Source organism: Oncorhynchus keta, chromosome 31 (genome assembly GCF_023373465.1).
Source record: "Oncorhynchus keta strain PuntledgeMale-10-30-2019 chromosome 31, Oket_V2, whole genome shotgun sequence".
Taxonomy (NCBI): domain Eukaryota; kingdom Metazoa; phylum Chordata; class Actinopteri; order Salmoniformes; family Salmonidae; genus Oncorhynchus; species Oncorhynchus keta.
Genome location: NC_068451.1, coordinates 10,470,100 through 10,489,782, shown reverse-complemented (window position 1 = coordinate 10,489,782; position 19,683 = coordinate 10,470,100). Strand labels below are relative to the sequence as shown.

The 19,683-nt window shown below is 45.5% G+C and overlaps 1 protein-coding gene across 12 annotated transcripts in view; it reads right to left on the bottom strand.

Moving 5' to 3' along the window:
• The window catches only part of LOC118364388 (DNA-binding protein SATB1-like), a 55,844-nt gene that overhangs the window by 4,888 nt on the left and 31,273 nt on the right, over window positions 1-19,683 (bottom strand). For 9 of the 12 annotated variants that reach the window (XM_052489539.1, XM_052489531.1, XM_052489537.1 and 6 more), the window contains 4 exons: window positions 19,559-19,683; window positions 17,754-17,981; window positions 15,654-15,728; window positions 15,029-15,259 (listed from right to left, as the gene is read on the bottom strand). The exon at window positions 19,559-19,683 is cut by the window's right edge. In XM_052489539.1, coding sequence (XP_052345499.1) covers window positions 15,029-15,259; window positions 15,654-15,728; window positions 17,754-17,981; window positions 19,559-19,683 — 659 coding nt within the window. The remainder of the gene's footprint in view (window positions 1-15,028; window positions 15,260-15,653; window positions 15,729-17,753; window positions 17,982-19,558) is intronic. The other 3 variants (XM_052489534.1, XM_052489535.1, XM_052489536.1) reach the window with 3 other exon arrangements.

Genomic DNA, 19,683 nt, shown 5'->3' with positions numbered 1-19,683 from the left:
GGAGGGGAGAGAAGGGAGAGCGATGAAGCTGTTCAGCCGGTAGTCTGTCCTGGCAGCGTGACAGAGCAGTACTGTAATCTCCCAGCCAGTGTGCGGCAGCACCTTTCATTTCCACAAGATTACACTGCGCTGGTCACACACACACACACAAACACACACACACAGGGACAGAGCCACACCACCACACTGCATGCAAGAGATAACTCAGCATTTCTGTTGTCCCCTGATCCAACTCCTCCCCTAAGCCACATCAAACCCAGGAGGGTTTTGGAGAAAGCCAGGAGCGAGAGAGAGAGAGAGAGCAAGAAAGACAGGGAGAGAGAGTAGAGTGTGAGAGAAAGAAGGACAGGGAGAGAAAGAGAGAGAAAAAGAGAGAGAGGGGTAGAAGGGACCTAAAGACTGCGTGCCCACCTTGTTCTTCTGCCACGTTTATTGTTGCCTTTTTTAATTTGCATGTAGAGGGATTTGGACCGCGTTACCACTTTGATGTCTGTTGGTTTCGGCTGATTCGGTATTGAGGAACACCCCTTTTTTCACCCCCACATGCCTCCCTGCCTCTTTCTAGCCAGAACTGAACCACACTACCAAGGCCACGATGAAGTAATCCAACTCAAACACTCCCCAAACCAGCAGGATTAAACCCAAAGTACTAAAGTCAGTCAAACAAGAGGCCAACATTAAGACCATAGTAATTCTGGGAAATCCTCACATAAATGAACTAGCTAGTTAAAAATAACTACAGTAAAAACAAGAGGTAAAGTCTTAATATGTTGTCACTATGCTATTCATAATTTGCTGAAAGCTCATTGACAGAATGTTGTACGACTAAAGTAAAGGAAGTTTGGCGCAGAGAAGTTTAACATTTAAGCAAAAACTGATAAAATTATCGCAAAAGTGTAGTTAATGTCAAAATGGCAGCTTCCCTCAGTCGTCCCCACACAAGTGGGCAGTCAGCGTTTTCCCTGGTGGTTTAATGAGAGCATAGGCCTGCTCTGTTAGGGAACAGCCCGGTAATCACGCCCACCCCTCTTCCCTTCACTTCCCTCCCTTCATCTCCCTTCATCTCCCTCCCTTCTCCCTTCACCTCCCTCCCTTCTCCCTTCACCTCCCTTCATCTCCCTCCCTTCTCCCTTCACCTCCCTCCCTTCTCCCTTCATCTCCCTCCCTTCTCCCTTCACCTCCCTCCCTTCTCCCTTCACCTCCCTCCCTTCTCCCTTCACCTCCCTCCCTTCTCCCTTCATCTCCCTCCCTTCTCCCTTCACCTCCCTCCCTTCTCCCTTCATCTCCCTCCCTTCTCCCTTCATCTCCCTTCATCTCCCTACCTTCTCCCTTCACCTCCCTCCCTTCTCCCTTCATCTCCCTACCTTCTCCCTTCATCTCCCTCCCTTCTCCCTTCATCTCCCTCCCTTCTCCCTTCATCTCCCTCCCATCTCCCTTCATCTCCCTCCCTTCTCCCTTCATCTCCCTCCCTTCTCCCTTCATCTCCCTACCTTCTCCCTTCATCTCTCTCCCTTCCCCTCCCTCCCTTCTCCCTCCACAACATGGACGCACACTACTGCATCAATAAACAACACTGCTGTGAAACCCTGCATGGAAAAAAGAGAGATGGAGAGAGAGAGAGAGAAAGAAAGACAGAAATAGAGAGATGAGAGAGAGAGATAGAGAGGCCTACCTCCACAGTCACACGGCAGGGCCAACACCTATCTCTAATCTCATTTGGTCATTATGAGCCCCACCAGTCCACCACCGAAAAATAAGCCGGCAGATGTCCATCAACTGTGATTCTCTTTTTGTTAGGTGGGGTGGGAGGTGGGGGGATTATAACACAATCAAATTGAATATGGTGCTTTATATAATAATTGTCTACACTGAAACAAAAGCACATTTGACCTTGTAGAAGCAAAACATCTGTTACGGGGGGACGACGACTTGTGACAGTTGGGAGAAAAAGATTGCGATCCATTGTTGTGGCTGGACTTGTGGAACTTGTCAGAGGAGGGATTGAGAGCTGCAGAGAGCCAGCCAGACTCACATCTCTGTCCGAGAGGGAGAGAGAAATAAAAAGTAGGAGAGACAAAGCATTATTGTCTTTCCCTCCTTGAACCTGGCATACGGCCCAGCTCCACTAGCAGACAATGCTATGCAGATAAATGCAGCTGATAACACGGTATGTTCAAACCTGTTTCTCCTCTGCAAGAGCGTCACCTTAGAGCGCGTTCACCCCACACAGTTACCAGCACTGGGTTGTAAATACGGCACCATGCCCATCTGTTGACGGGAAATACCAACCTGCTTGATGTTCAGTATATGAGAATCTCCCGCGACAATAAGCAAAAATTGACTGTGGAAAACGGACCCAGTGTTTTGTGTGTGTGAGGAAATCTTAATATGCAAATAAGGCAAGTCCGAGCGCCTATTCAAATAGTCTTGGCGTGGAGAAAGGAGAGGGGGGGAACAAGGGGGAAATGGGGTCGAGGCCCTTAATTGAACTCAACCATTCTTCCCCGGGGGAACTGGAGGTCTAGCTACCATGTGGCCATCCTGAAAAATCCTACACTCTTAGCATGCAGTCCCAGTGCTGACTATAATCTCACTCATTCCGTAATAAAACAATGAGTAAAGATTTTAAAGCACTTAAAAGTAAAGTAGTACAAATACGTCAAATAAAATAAAATGGTATTTGTCACATGCGCCGAGCTTAAAAATAATAATAAAATAAAATAGTAACACAAAGAATAAAATAAAATACACAAGAATGGAGCTATGTAGAGGAAGTAGGAGTACCAGATCAATGTGCAGAGGTACTAGGCATTTGAGGTAGATATGTACATGAAGGCAGGGTAAAGTGACTCGGCATCAGGGTAGATAATAATAAGAGTAAAATAAAGAACAACAGCACCATATGACGAGTATAAAAGTGTGTGTGTGTGTAATGTGTATGTATGTGTGTTTGTGTTATGTCGGTACGCGTGTATGTGTTTGAATTTATTGTATGTTGAATGTGCATGGGTTTTTGTGTGGGAGTGTCAACGTAGGGTGTATATATTGTCTAGTGAGTGTGTGTAGGGTCAGTGCAAGATATAGTCAGTGCAGATAGTTTGGGTACTATTCATTGACTATTTAGCAGTCTTGCTATTTAGCAGTCTTCGGCTTGGGGGTAGAAGCTTTCTTGGAGCCTGTTTGCCGGGCGGTCTATGGCTTCGGTGGCTGGAGTTTTTGGCAGTTTCTCGGGCCTTCCTCTGACACCGCCTGATACAGAGGTTATGGATGTCAGGGAGCTCGAACCCAGTGATGAACTAGGCTGTCCGCACCACCCTCTGTAGGGCTTAGCAGTCAAGGGCGGTGTATTTGCCATACCAGGCGGTGATACAGCCAGTCGGTGATCAGGTCTTCCACCGTCGTATTGTCAGAAAACTTGATGATGGTGTTGGAGTCGTGCGTGACCATGCAGTCATGGGTGAACAGGGAGTACAGGAGGGAACTAAGCACGTACACGTGAGGGTCCCCAGTGTTGAGGGTCAGCCTGGCAGAGGTGATGTTGTCTACCCTCATCACTTGGGGCCAGCCCATCAGGAAGTCCAAGATCCAGTTGCAGAGGGAGGGGTTCAGTCCCAGGGTCCCAAGCTTGGACGGGACTATTGTGTTGAACGCTGAGCTGTAGTCTATGAACAGCATTCTCACATAGTTATCGTTCTCTTGTCCAGGTGAGAGAGGGCAGCGTGAAGTGCAATTGAGATTGCGTCCTCTGTGGACCTTTTGGGGGGTATGCGAATTGGAGTGGGTGTAGGGTGTCTGGGATGATGGTGTCGGTGTGTGACATGACTAGCCTTTCAAAGCACTTCATAACTGCAGATGTGAGTGCGACAGGACGATCGTCATTTAGGCAGGTTACCTTGGAGCTCTTGGGAAAAGGGACAATGGTGGTCAGCTTGAAACATGTTGGGATTACAGACTGTGACAAGGAGAGGTTCAAAATGTCAGTGAAAACACTTGATAGTTGGTCTGCGCATGCTTTGTGAATGTGTCCCAGTATTCTGTCTGCCCCGACGGCCTTGTGATTGTTAACCTGTTTAAATGTTTTTCTCACATCGGCCACAGAGAGCGAGATCACACAGTCATCTGGAAAAACAGCAACTTTCACGCAAGGCACAGTGTTATATTCCTCGAAGCGAGCATAAAAGGCATTTAGTTTGTTTGGGAGTTCTGCATCGCTGGGCAACTCATAGCTGTGTTTCATTTTGCAATCCATTATCGTCTGCAAGCCATGCCACACACAACGAGCGTCGGAGCTGGTGTAATAGGATTCCACCTTCCTCCTATATTGTCCTTTTGCATGTTTGATGTCTCGTCGGAGGTCGTAGCGGGCTTTCTTGCGTCCATGTCCGTGTCTCATTTCTTGAAAGCGGTAACTCTGGCCCAGTAGGTAATACAGTTGAAGTCTGAAGTTTACATACAGTACACCTTAGCCAAATACATTTAAACTCAGTTTTCCACAATTCCTGACATTTAATCAGAGTAAAAATTCCCTGTATTAGGTCGGTTAGGATCACCACTTTATTTTAAGAATGTGAAATGTCAGAATAATAGTAGAAAGAATGATTTATTCCAGCTTTTATTTCTTCCATCACATTCCCAGTGGGTCAGAAGTTTACATACACTCAATTAGTATTTGGTAGCATTGCCTTTAAATTGTTTATCTGGGTCAAATGTTTCGGGTAGCCTTCCACAATCTTCCCACAATAAGTTGGGTGAATTTTGGCCCATTCCTCCTGACAGAGCTGATGTAACTGAGTCAGGTTTGTAGGCCTCCTTGCTCGCACATGCTTTTTCAGTTCTGCCCACAAATCTTCTATAGGATTGAGGTCAGGGCTTTGTGATGGACACTCCAATACCTTGACTTTATTGTCCTTAAGCCATTTTGCCACAACTTTGGAAGTATGCTTGGGTCATTGTCCATTTGGATGACCCATTTGCGACCAAGCTTTAACTTCCCGACTGATGTAATGAGATGTTGCTTCAATATATCCACATAATTTTCCCTACCTCATGATGCCATCTATTTTGTGAAGTGCACCAGTCCCTCCTGCAGCAAAGCACCCCCACAACATGATGCTGCCACCCCGTGCTTCACGGTTGGGATGGTGTTCTTTGGTTTGCAATCCTCCCCCTTTATCCTCCAAACATAACGATGGTCATTATGACCAAACAGTTCTATTTTTGTTTCATCAGATCAGAGGACATTTCTCCAAAAATTACAATCTTTGTCCCCATGTGCAGTTGTAAACCATAGTCTGGCTTTTTTATGGCGGTTTTGGAGCAGTGGCTTCTTCATTGCTGAGCGGCCTTTCAGGTTATGTCGATATAGGACTCGTTTTACTGTGGATATAGATACTTTTGTACCTGTTTCCTCCAGCATCTTCAGAAGGTCCTTTGCTGTTGTTCTGGGATTGATTTGCACTTTTCGCTTCAAAGTACCTTCATTTCAAGGAGACAGAACACGTCTCCTTCCTGAGTGGTATGATGGCTGCGTGGTCACATGGTGTTTATACTTGCGTAATATTGTTTGTACAGATGAACGTGGTACCTTCCAGGCGTTTAGAAATTGCTCCCAAGGATGAACCAGACTTGTGGAAGTCTACAATTATTTTGCTGATTTATTTTAATTTTCCCATGATGTCAAGCAAAGAGCTACTGAGTTTGAAGGTAGGCCTTGAAATACATCCACAGGTAAACCTCCAATTGACTCAAATTATGTCAATTAGCCTATCAGAAGCTTCTAAAGCCATGACATCTTTTTTTCGGGAATTTTCCAAGCTGTTTAAAGGCACAGTCAACTTAGTGTATGTAAACGTCTGACCCAGTGGAATTGTGATACAGTGAATAATAAGTTAAACAATCTGTCTGTAAACAATTGTTGGAAAAATTATTTGTGTCATGCACAAACCGACTTGCCTAACTGAATTGTTAACAAGACATTTGTGGAGTAGTTCAAAATGAGTTTTGACTCCAACCCGAGTGTATGTAAACTTCTGACTTCAACTGTACATGGTTTTTGGTTTGGATATGTTCTTATAGTAACCGTGGGGAAGACATCGTCTACAGTGCTAAAGTATTCAGACCCCTTGACTTTTTCCTCATTTTGTTACGTTACAGCTTTATTCTAAAATTGATTAAATAACAAAAATCCTCAGCAATCTACACAAAATACCCCATAATGACAAAGCAAAAACAGGTTTTTAGAATGTTTGCAAATGTATAAAAAATGGAAAATAGAAATACCTTATTTACATTAGTATTCAGATTCTTTTGTATGAGACTCAAAATTGATCTCATGTAGGTGCATCCTGTTTCCATTGATCATCCTTGAGATGTTTCTACAACTTGATTGGAGTCCACCTGTGTTAAATTCAATTAATTGGACATGATTTGGAAAGGCACACACCTGTCTATATAAGGTCTCACAGTTGACAGTGCATGTCAGAGCAAAAACCTAGCCATGAGGTCAAAGGAATTGTCCGTAGAGCACCCGAGATAGGATTGTGTCGAGGCACAGATGAAGGTCCCCAAGAACACTCTGGCCTCCATCATTCTTAAATGGAAGAAGTTTGGAACCACCAAGACTCTTCCTAGAGCTGGCCACCCGGCCAAACTTAGCAATCTGGGGAGAAGGACCTTGGTCAAGGAGGTGACCAAGAACTTGATGGTCACTCTGACAGAGCTCTAGAGTTCCTCTGTGGAGCTGGGAGAAACTTACTGAAGGACAACCATCTCTACAGCACTCCAACAATCAGGGTTTTATGGTAGAGTGGCCAGATGGAAGCCACTCTTCAGTAATAGGCACATAACAGTCCGCTTGGAGTTTACCAAAAGGCACCTAAAGATTCTCAGACCATGAGAAACAAGATTCTCTGGCCTGAATGCCAAGCTTCAGGACACCTGGCACCATCCCTATAGTGGTGGCAGCATCATGCTGTGGGGATGTTTTTCAGCGGCAGGGACTGGGAGACTAGTCAGGATCGAGGCAAAGATGAATGGAGCAGTGTACAGAGATATCCTTAACGAAAACCTGCTCCAGAGCACTCAGGGCCTCAGACTGGGGAGAAGGTTCACCTTCCAACAGGACAATGATCCTAAGAACACAGCCAAGACAACGCAGGAGTGGCTTCGGGACACGTCTCTGAACGTCCTTAAGTTGCCCAGCCAGAGCCCAGACTTGAAACTGATCGAACATCGCCATCCAATCTGACAGAACTTGAGAGGATCTGCAGAGAAGAATGGGAGAAACACCCCAAATACAGGTGTGCCAAACTTGTAGTGTCACACCCAAGAAGACTCGAGGCTGTAATCGCTGTCAAAGGTGGTTCAACAAAGTACTGAGTAAAGGGTCTGAATACTTATGTAAATGTGATATTTCCGCTTTTTGTCATTATGGTCTATTGTGTGTGGATTGATGAGGGGGAAAAAAACAATTTCATCAATTTTAGAATAAGGCTGTAACATAACAAAATGTGGAAAAGTCAAGGGATCTGAATATTTTCTGAATGCACTGTATGCACTTATTTATGAAGCCCGTGACTCTTGTGGTAAACTCCTCAACGTAAGTATACAGCTATTGTTTTGCATGTTTTGCAATTGTTTTCAGGATTCACCTTAAGTCAATGGTGACGCAAGTAGATTGAACTGTGAAAGAGCTCTTGCAGATGTCTATGTGCACCCTTACATTATTTCCACCTGGTAGAGCTCAGGTCCTGGGCTTTACTCACTGATCCTGCAGGGGATTGTTCTGTGCATGGTAATACACGGTAATACTCTTGACTGTTCATAGCTCAACCATCTGACTCCCTGCAAAAGGACTCATTGGACTGGGGCCTGACTGTCCACAAGCATTTGTGCTATAGAATGAATCTATCGATTAACACTCTTTAGAAACAACGAATGAAAAGTGATGATTTGTGTTGAAGGATTTGTACACAAAACAATAAAGTCAAATTTTGAATCCTTAGTAGGAAATATATTGCTCAACAGAATATAATGTCATCTGCGATTTCAATCCCTTATTTTGGACATTTATACAGATTTGAACCTGTAGCTAAATAAAAACATGCATTATGTCTTGTCAAAGTGGAATTCCTTCGAATCGGTTGCCAGATTGGTTACCTAACCCCGTTGCAGGAATGTCAACAGTAGAGTATGCATACATACCCACATCTGCTCAATCTGAAACAAACAAGGCAACCTGTTTCCCTGCATTCATTTTAAAATTGAAACATGGGAAGTCTTGACCGACACATTTCAGACTCGCAGTGGAAGATATATGATGTCAAAGACACCAGCTGGGAAACGTGATATCAGCGTTTACCGAGTGAAAGGTCATGCCCTCTCGCATCACAATGCGGCAGTTGTCAACAATAGCAGACTGGAACATCTACATTGCACATATGCTGCGGAGTGAATGCATGATTGTGCAGGAAACGTTCTCTTTCTCAGCATTTACTCTCAGAACAATGGCGATCGGTTCATCGTCACAGAATGTCGCAGTTGCAGTATGAATTCCTAAAACGGGAACACTTAGAACTGGGACAGAACGACCAGAGCAGGTCAATGAAATGTCAAAATCCTCAAATACAGAACATGACACATCTGTGCTCTGCTCTGCCAGGCTACAAAATGACAAAACAAATCACTATGTTGTATGCTGGGTCTCTCTGTCAAACATGTTCAGTTGACTGTGGAAAAAAATCAATCAAGCTATTCTGGTTTTGATAACTATTAAACACACAGAGAGAGAGAGAGAGAGAGAGAGAGAGAGAGAGAGAGAGAGAGAGAGAGAGAGAGAGAGAGAGAGAGAGAGAGAGAGAGAGAGAGAGAGAGTACAGTAAAATCTCTTTAACATTATAGCATCCCTCTGTTTACATCTTCTATGGAGTCTACAACAGCATTGAGGCAGCTACAGAAACAGGAGAACAATTAAGAGAGTGAATGAATGCACAAAGGACCACTAACTCACAAAAGAGGAAGAGAGAAGAAGGAAGTTTCAGAGCTAAACAGCATCTGAATTAGGAACACACCAATCACCTATGAGGAGTGTGATTCCATCAATTATAAGCACTTGATTGAGATTGAATTCAAAGCTGGAGTTGAATTGCTAATATCAGAGCATAATTAAACTGATAAATCATGGCTGATCTTTGTGAATTATGGATTAAAATAGCAGAAAACCTGCAAATTGTGTATGTCAGCTAACAGCTAACGCCACATCTGTAATTGGTCTACATGTTTGCTGTCAGATGGAAGGGACTGTTAAATTTGTTAAAATCTACAAATATGAACTTTGGTCAAAATCATGGGTCTCAATGAATGATATGTATGAGATGTGAGGGACGTCTTAACCCTCTGTATGAACTGATGTGGAAAGTCATAGCTATACCGTATGAAAAGTCTACTTTGTGGAATCATGTGTAGTAAGAGAGAGGAGAGAAACAGGGTCTGAAGAGAAACAAGTAGAAAGAGAGGGAGAGAGAGAGAGAGAGTTTAATTGAATTGAGAGAGAGAGAGAGAGAGAGAGAGAGAGAGAGAGAGAGAGAGAGAGAGAGAGAGAGAGAGTGAAAGAGAACTAGAGCGAGAGATATAGAAATAGAAAGCGGGAGCACACAAGCATTCGAATAGGTCCTAATGTCTCCCCATTTAATTCCCATCTCTCACTCTCCCTCTCTTACTCTCTCTCCTCCTTTCTCTCTCTCGCTCTCTCTCTCACACACACAGACTAACACATCCCCACACTGCATCTGCCGGAGCTTGTGGCTGTAGTTAAATTGAAATATTTCCCGGCGTGTGTCAGAAGCATGCAGAATGGTAATTATGACAGATCTGATTAGGCGGGCCGAGTCGGGCGGCTCCGGGCTGCAGGTGCGACCTTGTGCATTCCTGCGTGTGTAAATAAAATTAATTACAAGCGTGGGGGCGCGCGGCGCGTGACATCAGTGCGCACGGGGGGGACTCCCACAGGGGGCACCCTAATGGAATATTTTCCCCGAGTCTAATAATACAGTTGGTATTGACTTGAGGTAATTAGGGGGATCATTAAAGCACTTTTCCCGGCGTATTTGCCTGCCTGATCAGATTAGCCAGAATGGGCCTCAGAACAAGCCCTGTGTGGTCTGTCAGAGGAGATAGAGGGAAAGGGCTGGAGCTGGAGCGAGGCTCTCCCCACACTGTTAGCCCGGCCTGGGAAGGAGAAGCAACGGGGGCGTGGAGGGTGAGAGCTAGCTCAGACTTGGGACAGCGGGGGGAAAATGTCAGGGAGTGGAATGTGGGGATGGAGGTAGGTACAGTAGGTGTGGTGGAGGGGAGCAAAAGGGCAGAGTGGAGGAGAGAAAGAGGGTGTGAGTGTGTGAATGAAAGAGAGAGAAATAGACAGTAGAGTAGTACAGTAGAGAGGTATGTGCATGTTCAGTGAGGGGGGTTAGAGGTAGGTGATGAAATGAGAGGCAGTGGGATAGATGCTGGTGGGAATTCTTCTGTCCATTAAACAATAAGGAAAATGCTCATTTTAGAGGGAGGAGGAGGAACTGCCTTTTGCGAGATAATTCATACACTAAATTAATTATTCAGACATCTGGGCCTCCGGTTCCAAAAATGGTCTCTTTAATATTATAGAGGATCTGCCACCGTTTCCCCGACAACCTAATAACCAAGCAACCGGATAAATACATTAATTAATTAATAAACAGTCATGGCCTTTCTTTCCCTTTTGGTGATGCTCTCTCATTTCTAATCTGCCTCAGCTTCGCAGGGAGACAATCCGGAGTCTGTAAACAAACAATGGAGATATTATGTTGGCCGTTACACCACAGAAACAGAAGTGAAACTTTGGGAGGTGACTTATTAACTTCACTCTGGATCAGCCCCATAACCGCACCCCATTCATTTTATCCATGAAGGCAAAACACTCAAGTTATAAAACCCTCACATTGTTTATCTCTAGGTTCATGGCTCATGGTGTAGGTGGTCATGCCCAGTTTCTCCCTAGGCTCTTCCTGCTTCAGAAGATCAGATATTATTCAATTCTGTCAAACAGTGAGTCTATGTTCCAAATGTCATCTCCTGTAACATCTGCCTCTTAGACTCAGCAGAGAGAGGTACCCAGGAGGGGTCTATGCACTGAGTATGAAGGAGGTGGTTGGGCCATATGAGTGGGATGGATGTACAGCGTTCAAGCTGTCCCAGTCAAAAACAACAACACAGATTCCACTAACCCAGGATATGAATCATTTCAGAAATGATGGGCAGGGGGGGCAGGTCCAGTAATTCCACCACCCTCCTCCTCCCCTCTGTCTCTCTCCCTCTCTCCACCTTTCCACTCCAGACCAGCGAGGCACTCAGTGTCCCTCCCCCACCCCCCTGGAGAGCTGCGTGCCAGGCGGGCGCAGGGTGACAGATGGCACACACCAGCCCCCCTGGTGGCGCAGTGGCGGACCAGATCAGTGCCATTCTGTCTCATTAAAGCCTGGCTAATTAGCGTAGCCTCTTCCAGGGGAGAGAGAGAAAGAGGGACAGAGAGAGAGAGGGAGAGAGAGACATAGGCACTTGGTGGTGGCTTTACTTTTTTGTATTCCACTGGTCACTCTGTGTGTGTGTTGGGGGGTATGAGTGCTAGCCCTGTGGCGCAGGGGCTCCCGGATCGCTTGTTGTTTGACAGCAGGGACTCTGATACAGACAATCACAGCTCCCTCTCAGGATGTGTGTCAGGCAGTTTAGACACCAAAGCCATGTTAGGGGCTCCCCACGGCTAGCCTCCCACCGCTAGCCACCCATCGCTAGCTTCCGCTCCTTTAGCAGCCAACAACATATAGCTAGCTAAACACCCTCTCTGTTAGCCTAGCCAATATGGATAGCCTCCATTTCACTAGCTAAAACAGATAGCTAGCTAGCTACCACCCCTACCAGTGCAGCTTTGTTAGCACTGACAATGGCTCTCATCAAAATCTAGCCTCCATCTTTTCGAACACTATCACTAAAGGGGCGTCTCCTAATGCTAGCTGCGGATTCTGGCGGCATTGTCTCCTGTGGCTGGCTTCAAACCAATAGGCTACATCATCAACAAAGGCTACCTCAATACTATAGTTACCCTCTAACAACCTGCTCAAACTAGTATACAGTACATCTCCCACAGCTGAATGTTGGCTCTACTTTGAATTTGAGAAGAACGAAATTTGACAAAAAATGAAATATGAAGGGTTATTGGATTCTATCTTAATGTAATGTATAGCTGTACAAATAAATCAAAATGGGCTATAGTCTCAAGATATACTGTAGGCTGTATGACTAAATTTGATGTCAACCAGCAGCAGAATGGAGATTTTCAATTGTACTTACTCACTGCACCCAAAATGTAGAGGTTAAAAAGGTGATTGAAATGCTACTGTGAATATGAGAGAGAGACCTACCAGTTAAAGGCTGGCAGAAAGAGAGGTCTGCTGTGGTTACAAGCCCTGAGAGGGGACGGGATGGCTGTGTTCCAAACCCCATCCCCCATGCAACACACCCATGCACACAACAAACACACACACACACACACACTGGAGTGTAAGCCAATCTCTAAACTCCTGCTTAGAGCTCTCACACTCAGGGGACCACCACTGCTCCCACCCTCTCCCACTCCACAGCCCCCTGCTCCCCTTCTCAGATCTCCTCCCCTCTTCTCCGCACTCCTCCTTTCCCCTCCTCTCCTCGCTCTATCTATCTTTCACAGGGGCAGGGCTAGACGAGGCAAACGCACACACAGACACACACAATAGCTGTCTGAGCCAAGCTCTCCTGTCCTTCAACCCCCCAACATTCGCCAGCTCTTCCAGGGTGGTGGGCTGCATACATGCGAGCGTGCGACCACCGAGAATTCCTGCACTGTGCCGGGATGGCAGTGGGGGTACGGCACACCAATCAGACATGCATGTGCCAGCCTCCATATTGAGACTGAGCCTCCCCCACCCCCAAACCCCCGTTCCTCCTGCCAGTCTGGACCCCAATGGATGGACCCGTCCCCCAACACCATCCACCACCACCAGCTCCTCACTCCCTCGCCCTCCAACCCCAGCACCAGCAGCCCCCACTGTGCTAAAGTGCAGAGCCTGGGCCTGGGTCTCTGGTTCTGAGTCTGGGCCTGGTGCGAAGTGGAGCCGCCACTGCCCCTGGTGGTGGTGTGGGCCAGGAGGGGCACCAGCTGCCCGGGGAGCGCCCATTACGAGATGGAGCCAGAGATAAGTGCTCTCCCAGGCCCCCTTTCACAGGCATAATTAGCACACTTCTTATCTGCTGCTCAATTCACATTCACACCCTCCGCCTCCATCGCCATGAATGGAGGAGCAGGGAGACAGGGAGGAGAGAGAGAAGAGAGTGAGCGCAAGAGAGAGAGGGAAGAGAGTGAGCGCGAGAGAGCGAGAGAGAGAGAGAGAAAGGGAGAGAGAGAAAGAGGGAGGGAGGAAACACAGTGGAAACCTGTTCACTCACAAACAATAATCTGAGAAGAGATATTTTTTCTCCCCCTCTTCTCTCTTCTCTTCCAAAAATACTTTGAACTCCTGAACAAAAACAATGGTTTGTGCATCAAACTGCAATTTGGTAAAACAAAGATATCTGCCCCTATAATCATGCCAATCAGCGAAAAAAAACAGATATTTCCAGATAATTTGGCCCCTGTTTAATCTATTTTCTTCTTCTTCATCAAGTAACAATTGTGGAAACATTTTCAACTCCACCAATATATCAAACCTTTAATAATAACGGCTTGCTCCGCATTTCTTTAATTAGTTTTAATAAGAGTTAAACTGATGGTAATTTTGCTCACACAAACCAGTATTCAACGAGTGGGTTGTTCCCTGGGCGAGATAACAGGCTCCGCTTTAGCTGAGAGTCATTCAGAACACAGCTAATATAAACAGGTTTGTTTTGTGTTGAAACACTGTCTGCTGTTCGCTAAACCCACAATAAAGGAGACATGTCATTATGGCGATAAATCACCAGTCGGAGAAGAGAGGAGAGTTGCACAATGTGGCGCTTCAGTTTTTGAACCCCTTAACTGGTGAATGTCTCCAGATCTGGTTTTATATCGTGTTTTATTCTTTTGTTTTCTAATGTTTCATCAACCACACTGGAAAGGAGACAAAATGTCTCCACGACAAGTTCAGGCACGAAATGAAAATATTAGCTCTGTAAATATTGATGTGTGCATTATATTTGAAGCTGGAACATCCACAGAACTGTAACTAATAGTTTAATAACATACGTTCCCAATATTATAGCCAGACACATTATTTTGTTCAACATTTTCTTTCAATCTTTAGTGCCAATCTCTCCCAAAATTAGACCAGTTTCTTTGTTAACCCTCTTCAACTGCATGGCAAAGTGGAAAATAATACTTATTGCATGTGGTGTTGTTCTGCAGGTCTGTGTGTCTGTATCAAATTGTGCTCTTAGTGGTCTGTGGCCTAAAACTGTATGTTGTGTGTACAAAAATGGCATCCAGAGTCTAAGTCAACGTATGGTTCTGTACCTGAGTCTTGGAGGCGGCCACCTTGGCATCCAGAGTCTAAGTCAACGTATGGTTCTGTACCTGACTCTTGGAGGCGGCCACCTTGGCAAACAGAGTCTAAATCAACGTATGGTTCTGTACCTGACTCTTGGAGGCGGCCACCTTGGCATCCAGAGTCTAAGTCAACGTATGGTTCTGTACCTGACTCTTGGAGGCGGCCACCTTGGCAAACAGAGTCTAAGTCAACGTATGGTTCTGTACCTGACTCTTGGAGGCGGCCACCTTGGCATCCAGAGTCTAAGTCAACGTATGGTTCTGTACCTGACTCTTGGAGGCGGCCACCTTGGCAAACAGAGTCTAAGTCAACGTATGGTTCTGTACCTGACTCTTGGAGGCGGCCACCTTGGCAAACAGAGTCTAAGTCAACGTATGGGTCTGTACCTGACTCTTGGAGGCGGCCACCTTGGCAAACAGAGTCTAAGTCAACGTATGGGTCTGTACCTGACTCTTGGAGGCGGCCACCTTGGCAAACAGAGCCTGGGAAACCTTGGCCCTCTTCATCTCCTGCTGGATCTCGTCATAGATGGAGGAGTTGATGTTGAGGATGCAGCTCTCCGTCTTGCCGTTCCACTCGCTGGGGAGTGGAGAGGCCTTCACCTGGGCAGGGTAAGGGGTGTCAGCAAAAGGGTTGGAAAACAAGGTGATGCTGCCGTGTTTTCTGGATTCGGGGATCTGTCCAGAAAGGTAAACGAAGGAAAGAGAACATGGTTTAAAACATGGGAGACAATTTCACTTTAAATGGTTTCATACAACTCATCATTTGTCTAATTAACTTCCCTTAACAAATATAATATAACATATTGGTAACGCTCGATTATAACTTTGAAGCATTAACAAACAATTGATGAACTATTAATAAATACATTTTTTGTATTTGAATTACTCATAAATAAGTATTTCTACTAAACTTCTAAATTCTAAAACTGTTATGAGCAAATCATGCTACAATATACATAAAATGCCACAACATACATTATTACGATAACCATGAATCGCAATGTTATTGATACAGTACAGTAACGGTGAAAGTGTTAAAAAGAGATGGTTCATTGCTGTGTTTTCTTACAGGAGAGATGCCCACAGGGATTCTGGGGTTCCAGTCCTCAGGTCTGACGTTGTTACAGTCTTCTCTCCTGGGCTGCTGGGGCAACAGAGACATGTTTGTTTAGTCCCACCCTTAGAAAGGGGATTTAACAACACATGAACACACATTAGCGCAAACACACACGCACGCACGCACACGCACACACACAACAAACAATTGTTAGGCTGTATCAACACAAAGGTGGTATAGTTCATGTGCAATGACAACTTTAGTACACTGCAGTCTCATTGATGAAGATAAACTGATCAGAAACAGATTGCAGAGAGATACATGGAATTGAATCAACATCATTCAGGAGGAAACCCTTTTATATATATATATATATATATATATATATATATATATATATATATATATATATATATATTACGTGTAGGCAATAATTAAATTACTCAAGTATTAATCTTGTCAGTTACAAACTTGCCCAAAACAATCTGTAAAAATCGCAAATAAATGTTTAATGTATATGTCTAGACATCTAACAGGGGAGCCATTTTGGTGGTTATGAAAAGATAATGGACCCCAAATTTGTGGTAAACTGGAATGTTTTGATTCCTGGGCATCTTTTTAACCATTTATGACTCAGTAGGCGAGGGGTGTCAGTGTGTGTACTGACTACCAACAATTTCCTCAGTAGCTCTAATTGTTAAGCCTGGGACATGCAGAGACTGGTGAGGGCACTGGAGCCACCCATGGGCACACATGAGAAACATACCTCCGCATCATTTTTTAGGAGGCCTATAAAAGCCTCCCTGTCTGCTCAATTGCTACCCTGACTGATTTATGTGGCTAAATCTCCCAACGCATTACTTTATACTTTATAGGAGCTGTCAGTGGGAGTCTGGCATATGTCCAGGCCAAAGCATACTATGATACAGTAGGACTCAGTCATAGGTGAAGGGAAGAATAGAAGAATGCATATTAGGGCTAATGATCATATGCTACTATGACGTTTCATGTTCAGCAAGAAGTAAATAACTGTATAGTAAATGGTGGGAATTTAGATGTGACCTATCGAGAATAAGCCAGTTATAATGAAGCGAAAAGGTATGTGTGTCCTGTACTGCCCCGTAAAATTCTGCGTTTAGTATACAAGCCCACCGATACAACTACAAAAACTGAAATCCCAGCCCTGGAATTTGACTAACCCAATTATTCAATCAAGAAAGGTGTGTGCACCTCCTGATCCACACGTTTGAAATGGACGATACTGAAGTAAACAGAATTAGGGCCTGAACAGAGGTATGTCTGATAGCAGAAACATGGTCGAGTCTGGTCAATGTGTCATTGTACGAGGGACAGCTCTCTCTCGCTCACTCTCTCGCTTTCTCTCTCTATCACTCTGTCTCCCTCTCTGTGTCTGTCTCTCTCTCTTCCTCTCTCTATTGGATTTCTCTCCCTTTTTCCATGTCCAGCTTTCACAGCCAACTGACTGTTGAGGAAGACCTGTGAACTGTAAAGTGGCCTTTTCCTAGTTTAAAACCACTGGTTCAGAGTCTGATTCTTCCCTTTCCTTCCAATTTTGTAAGGACGGCCACTGCGATCTGGCCATGTAGTCAAAGGGGCCTCCCTGTTTGGCCAATGGGTGGCACAGGGACATTTCTCTCCCAAATAAAAGGCAGTCTTCAGTCCGAGGCTGAACAGAGGGGCCTTTGTCTGGCCCTCTCCGCCCCAGACACACTCGACCGCACTCAAAATGTGCTTAAGTGGAAAAGTTGCCACATACCTGTCCAATAAAGGACTTTGATTGTGGGAGGGAGAGTGGAGAGCTGGTGGTCAGGCAGTTGAATGAGGAACTGACTGACTGACAGACTGGGGGAGATTTGCTCCTTCACAGAACTTGTCGTCATTGAGTTGCTTCCTATTTTAAGAGTGGGTAGTGGCACTTGCTGTACAACTTAAGGTCAAAATAAATGCGTTTGTGTGAGTGTGTGTGTGTGTGTGTGTGTGTGTGTGTGTGTGTGTGTGTGTGTGTGTGTGTGTGTGTGTGTGTGTGTGTGTGTGTGTGTGTGTGTGTGTGTGTGTGTGTGTGCACTCTGCTCTGTCTGTGTGCATGCTTGCCTGTTCGTTCCATACCTGCACTGGCCGGGTGGGCGGGGTGCTGATGAGTGGCGCAGGCCCCATGGCCGAGGCAGCCGTCAGGCTCCTTTCCCTCTCGTCCTGGTAGATACGGTCTCGCTCGGCCTCGGGCAGCTGCAGGAAGTTCTGCATGGCCCGCAGGTTGACCAGCAGAGACTGGCTGGCCGTCTTAGGATCCTCCTCTTTACGCAGGATCTCAGACAGCAGGCCCTGGGAGGAAGAGTGAGTGAGAGAGAGAGAGAGAGAGAGAGAGAGAGAGAGAGAGAGAGAGAGAGAGAGAGATGCCCTATTTGTAAGCCCTGAGAAGATTCATACATTGACTTCATGTCCGTTGTGAAGATTCTATTTCTACTAGTAAACTCTCCCAGACCCAGAGGATGATGTAACTACTACAGCACATCGACTCAGTGAGTATCAGCGTAGCAATCAGTGTATCCACTGTTCCTTTTCAATAGCTATGAATCCTGTCATTACGGGAATCACTGTATTATCAGGACTGTTTAACTGAGGCTTGTCATCTGCCGTTGCACACACACTGAGTGACCCATTTTCAGCTTCTCTTCTTCAATAGGTGTGTGATTTGGAAATAAACAAAATGATTTTGTAATAAACATCTTGAGGTCAGTTCTGTTGATAGTTAGACCAACTACCGGAGCTGGAACTAGTGGCTCCGCTGTTTAACTAATGGTACGGTGGTTTAAGAAAACACACTGTGCTTGTGACTTAATGAAACACTGGCGGACATTGGAATAGAGTCACTTTATGACGGAGCCAAGTATGTATAACTAGATACAGGTATCAACTCTGAACGGGGAGACAAGCTTTCATACTGACATTGAGTGCATGTCACAGGTATTCTGAAGATTGTGCGAGAATATGTGTGTGTGTGCGCATGTGTGTGTGTCTTATGTGTTTGCGTATACGCGTGTCTGTGTGTGTGCAATTGTGTTTGTGTATGCTTGCATGTTTATTACACCCGGCCATCTCCCCAGTCTATCGGCCGCTTCTACAACAAAGGGACGGCGAGCCCCGGTGTGTCCAACCCGCCCCGCCCCGCGTAGACACCACACGCAGCCTTATTAACACCCTCGGCAGAAACAGGAAGAGAAAAACACTAACACACAATAAATAATACAAGAGGAGGCTCTCAAAAGGCACATTACTATTTCTTCATACCGGAGAGTTAAAGGCTGAAAGGAGAATGGCTTGTCAATTTGCACAAAAACACCACTGTCTGCTTGCTATCCACTTAACTGTATTTGTGGAGAGAGCGTCGGTACGCACTGATTCCAATAGATTCTTATCAAGAGGTTTCACACACAACTTCAAAGTGGCGGAGGAGTAATGAGGTTTGCTGCCACCTCCCCCCAAAATATGCAGAACATCTTAAGACATTATCTCTGTCAGGGCCCTGCTGCGCTGCCTGCCTGTAAAGTGAAATCACAGGTCTTAGCAGAGGGAGCGCAAGCCGTGACCGCGCCTGGTGCTCTGACGTTGCGGCTTGCCAGGTGTACGGTAGCTTTTAAATTGTTGTTGTTGTGGTGCTAGGTTGTTGTAAGATGAACTGTTTGCCGACAAGAATGTAGAGTTTGACTTTGCGGCACTACAACTCAAAACAATTCTGTCCTTGTGACAGATGTGTCAGAGCTCTTTGTCGGAGTGCTTTCATTTCCAGTCCTATTAGCACATAATTCTATCTTGAGATGTTGCGATCTTTCCCCAAATCTCCTATTGGCATCAATGGGTGATTTATGCAAAAGTCTGAGTTAAATTCTGACCCTCCTCACCTGGGTCCTGTTGAAAGCCACGCGGGCGAACACGGCTTGAGAGATGCCGGCCCTCTTCAGCTCGTCCCTCACCCACTGGTATATCTCCATGGACACCTCTGTGTTGCTGGATACCTGGGGCTCCA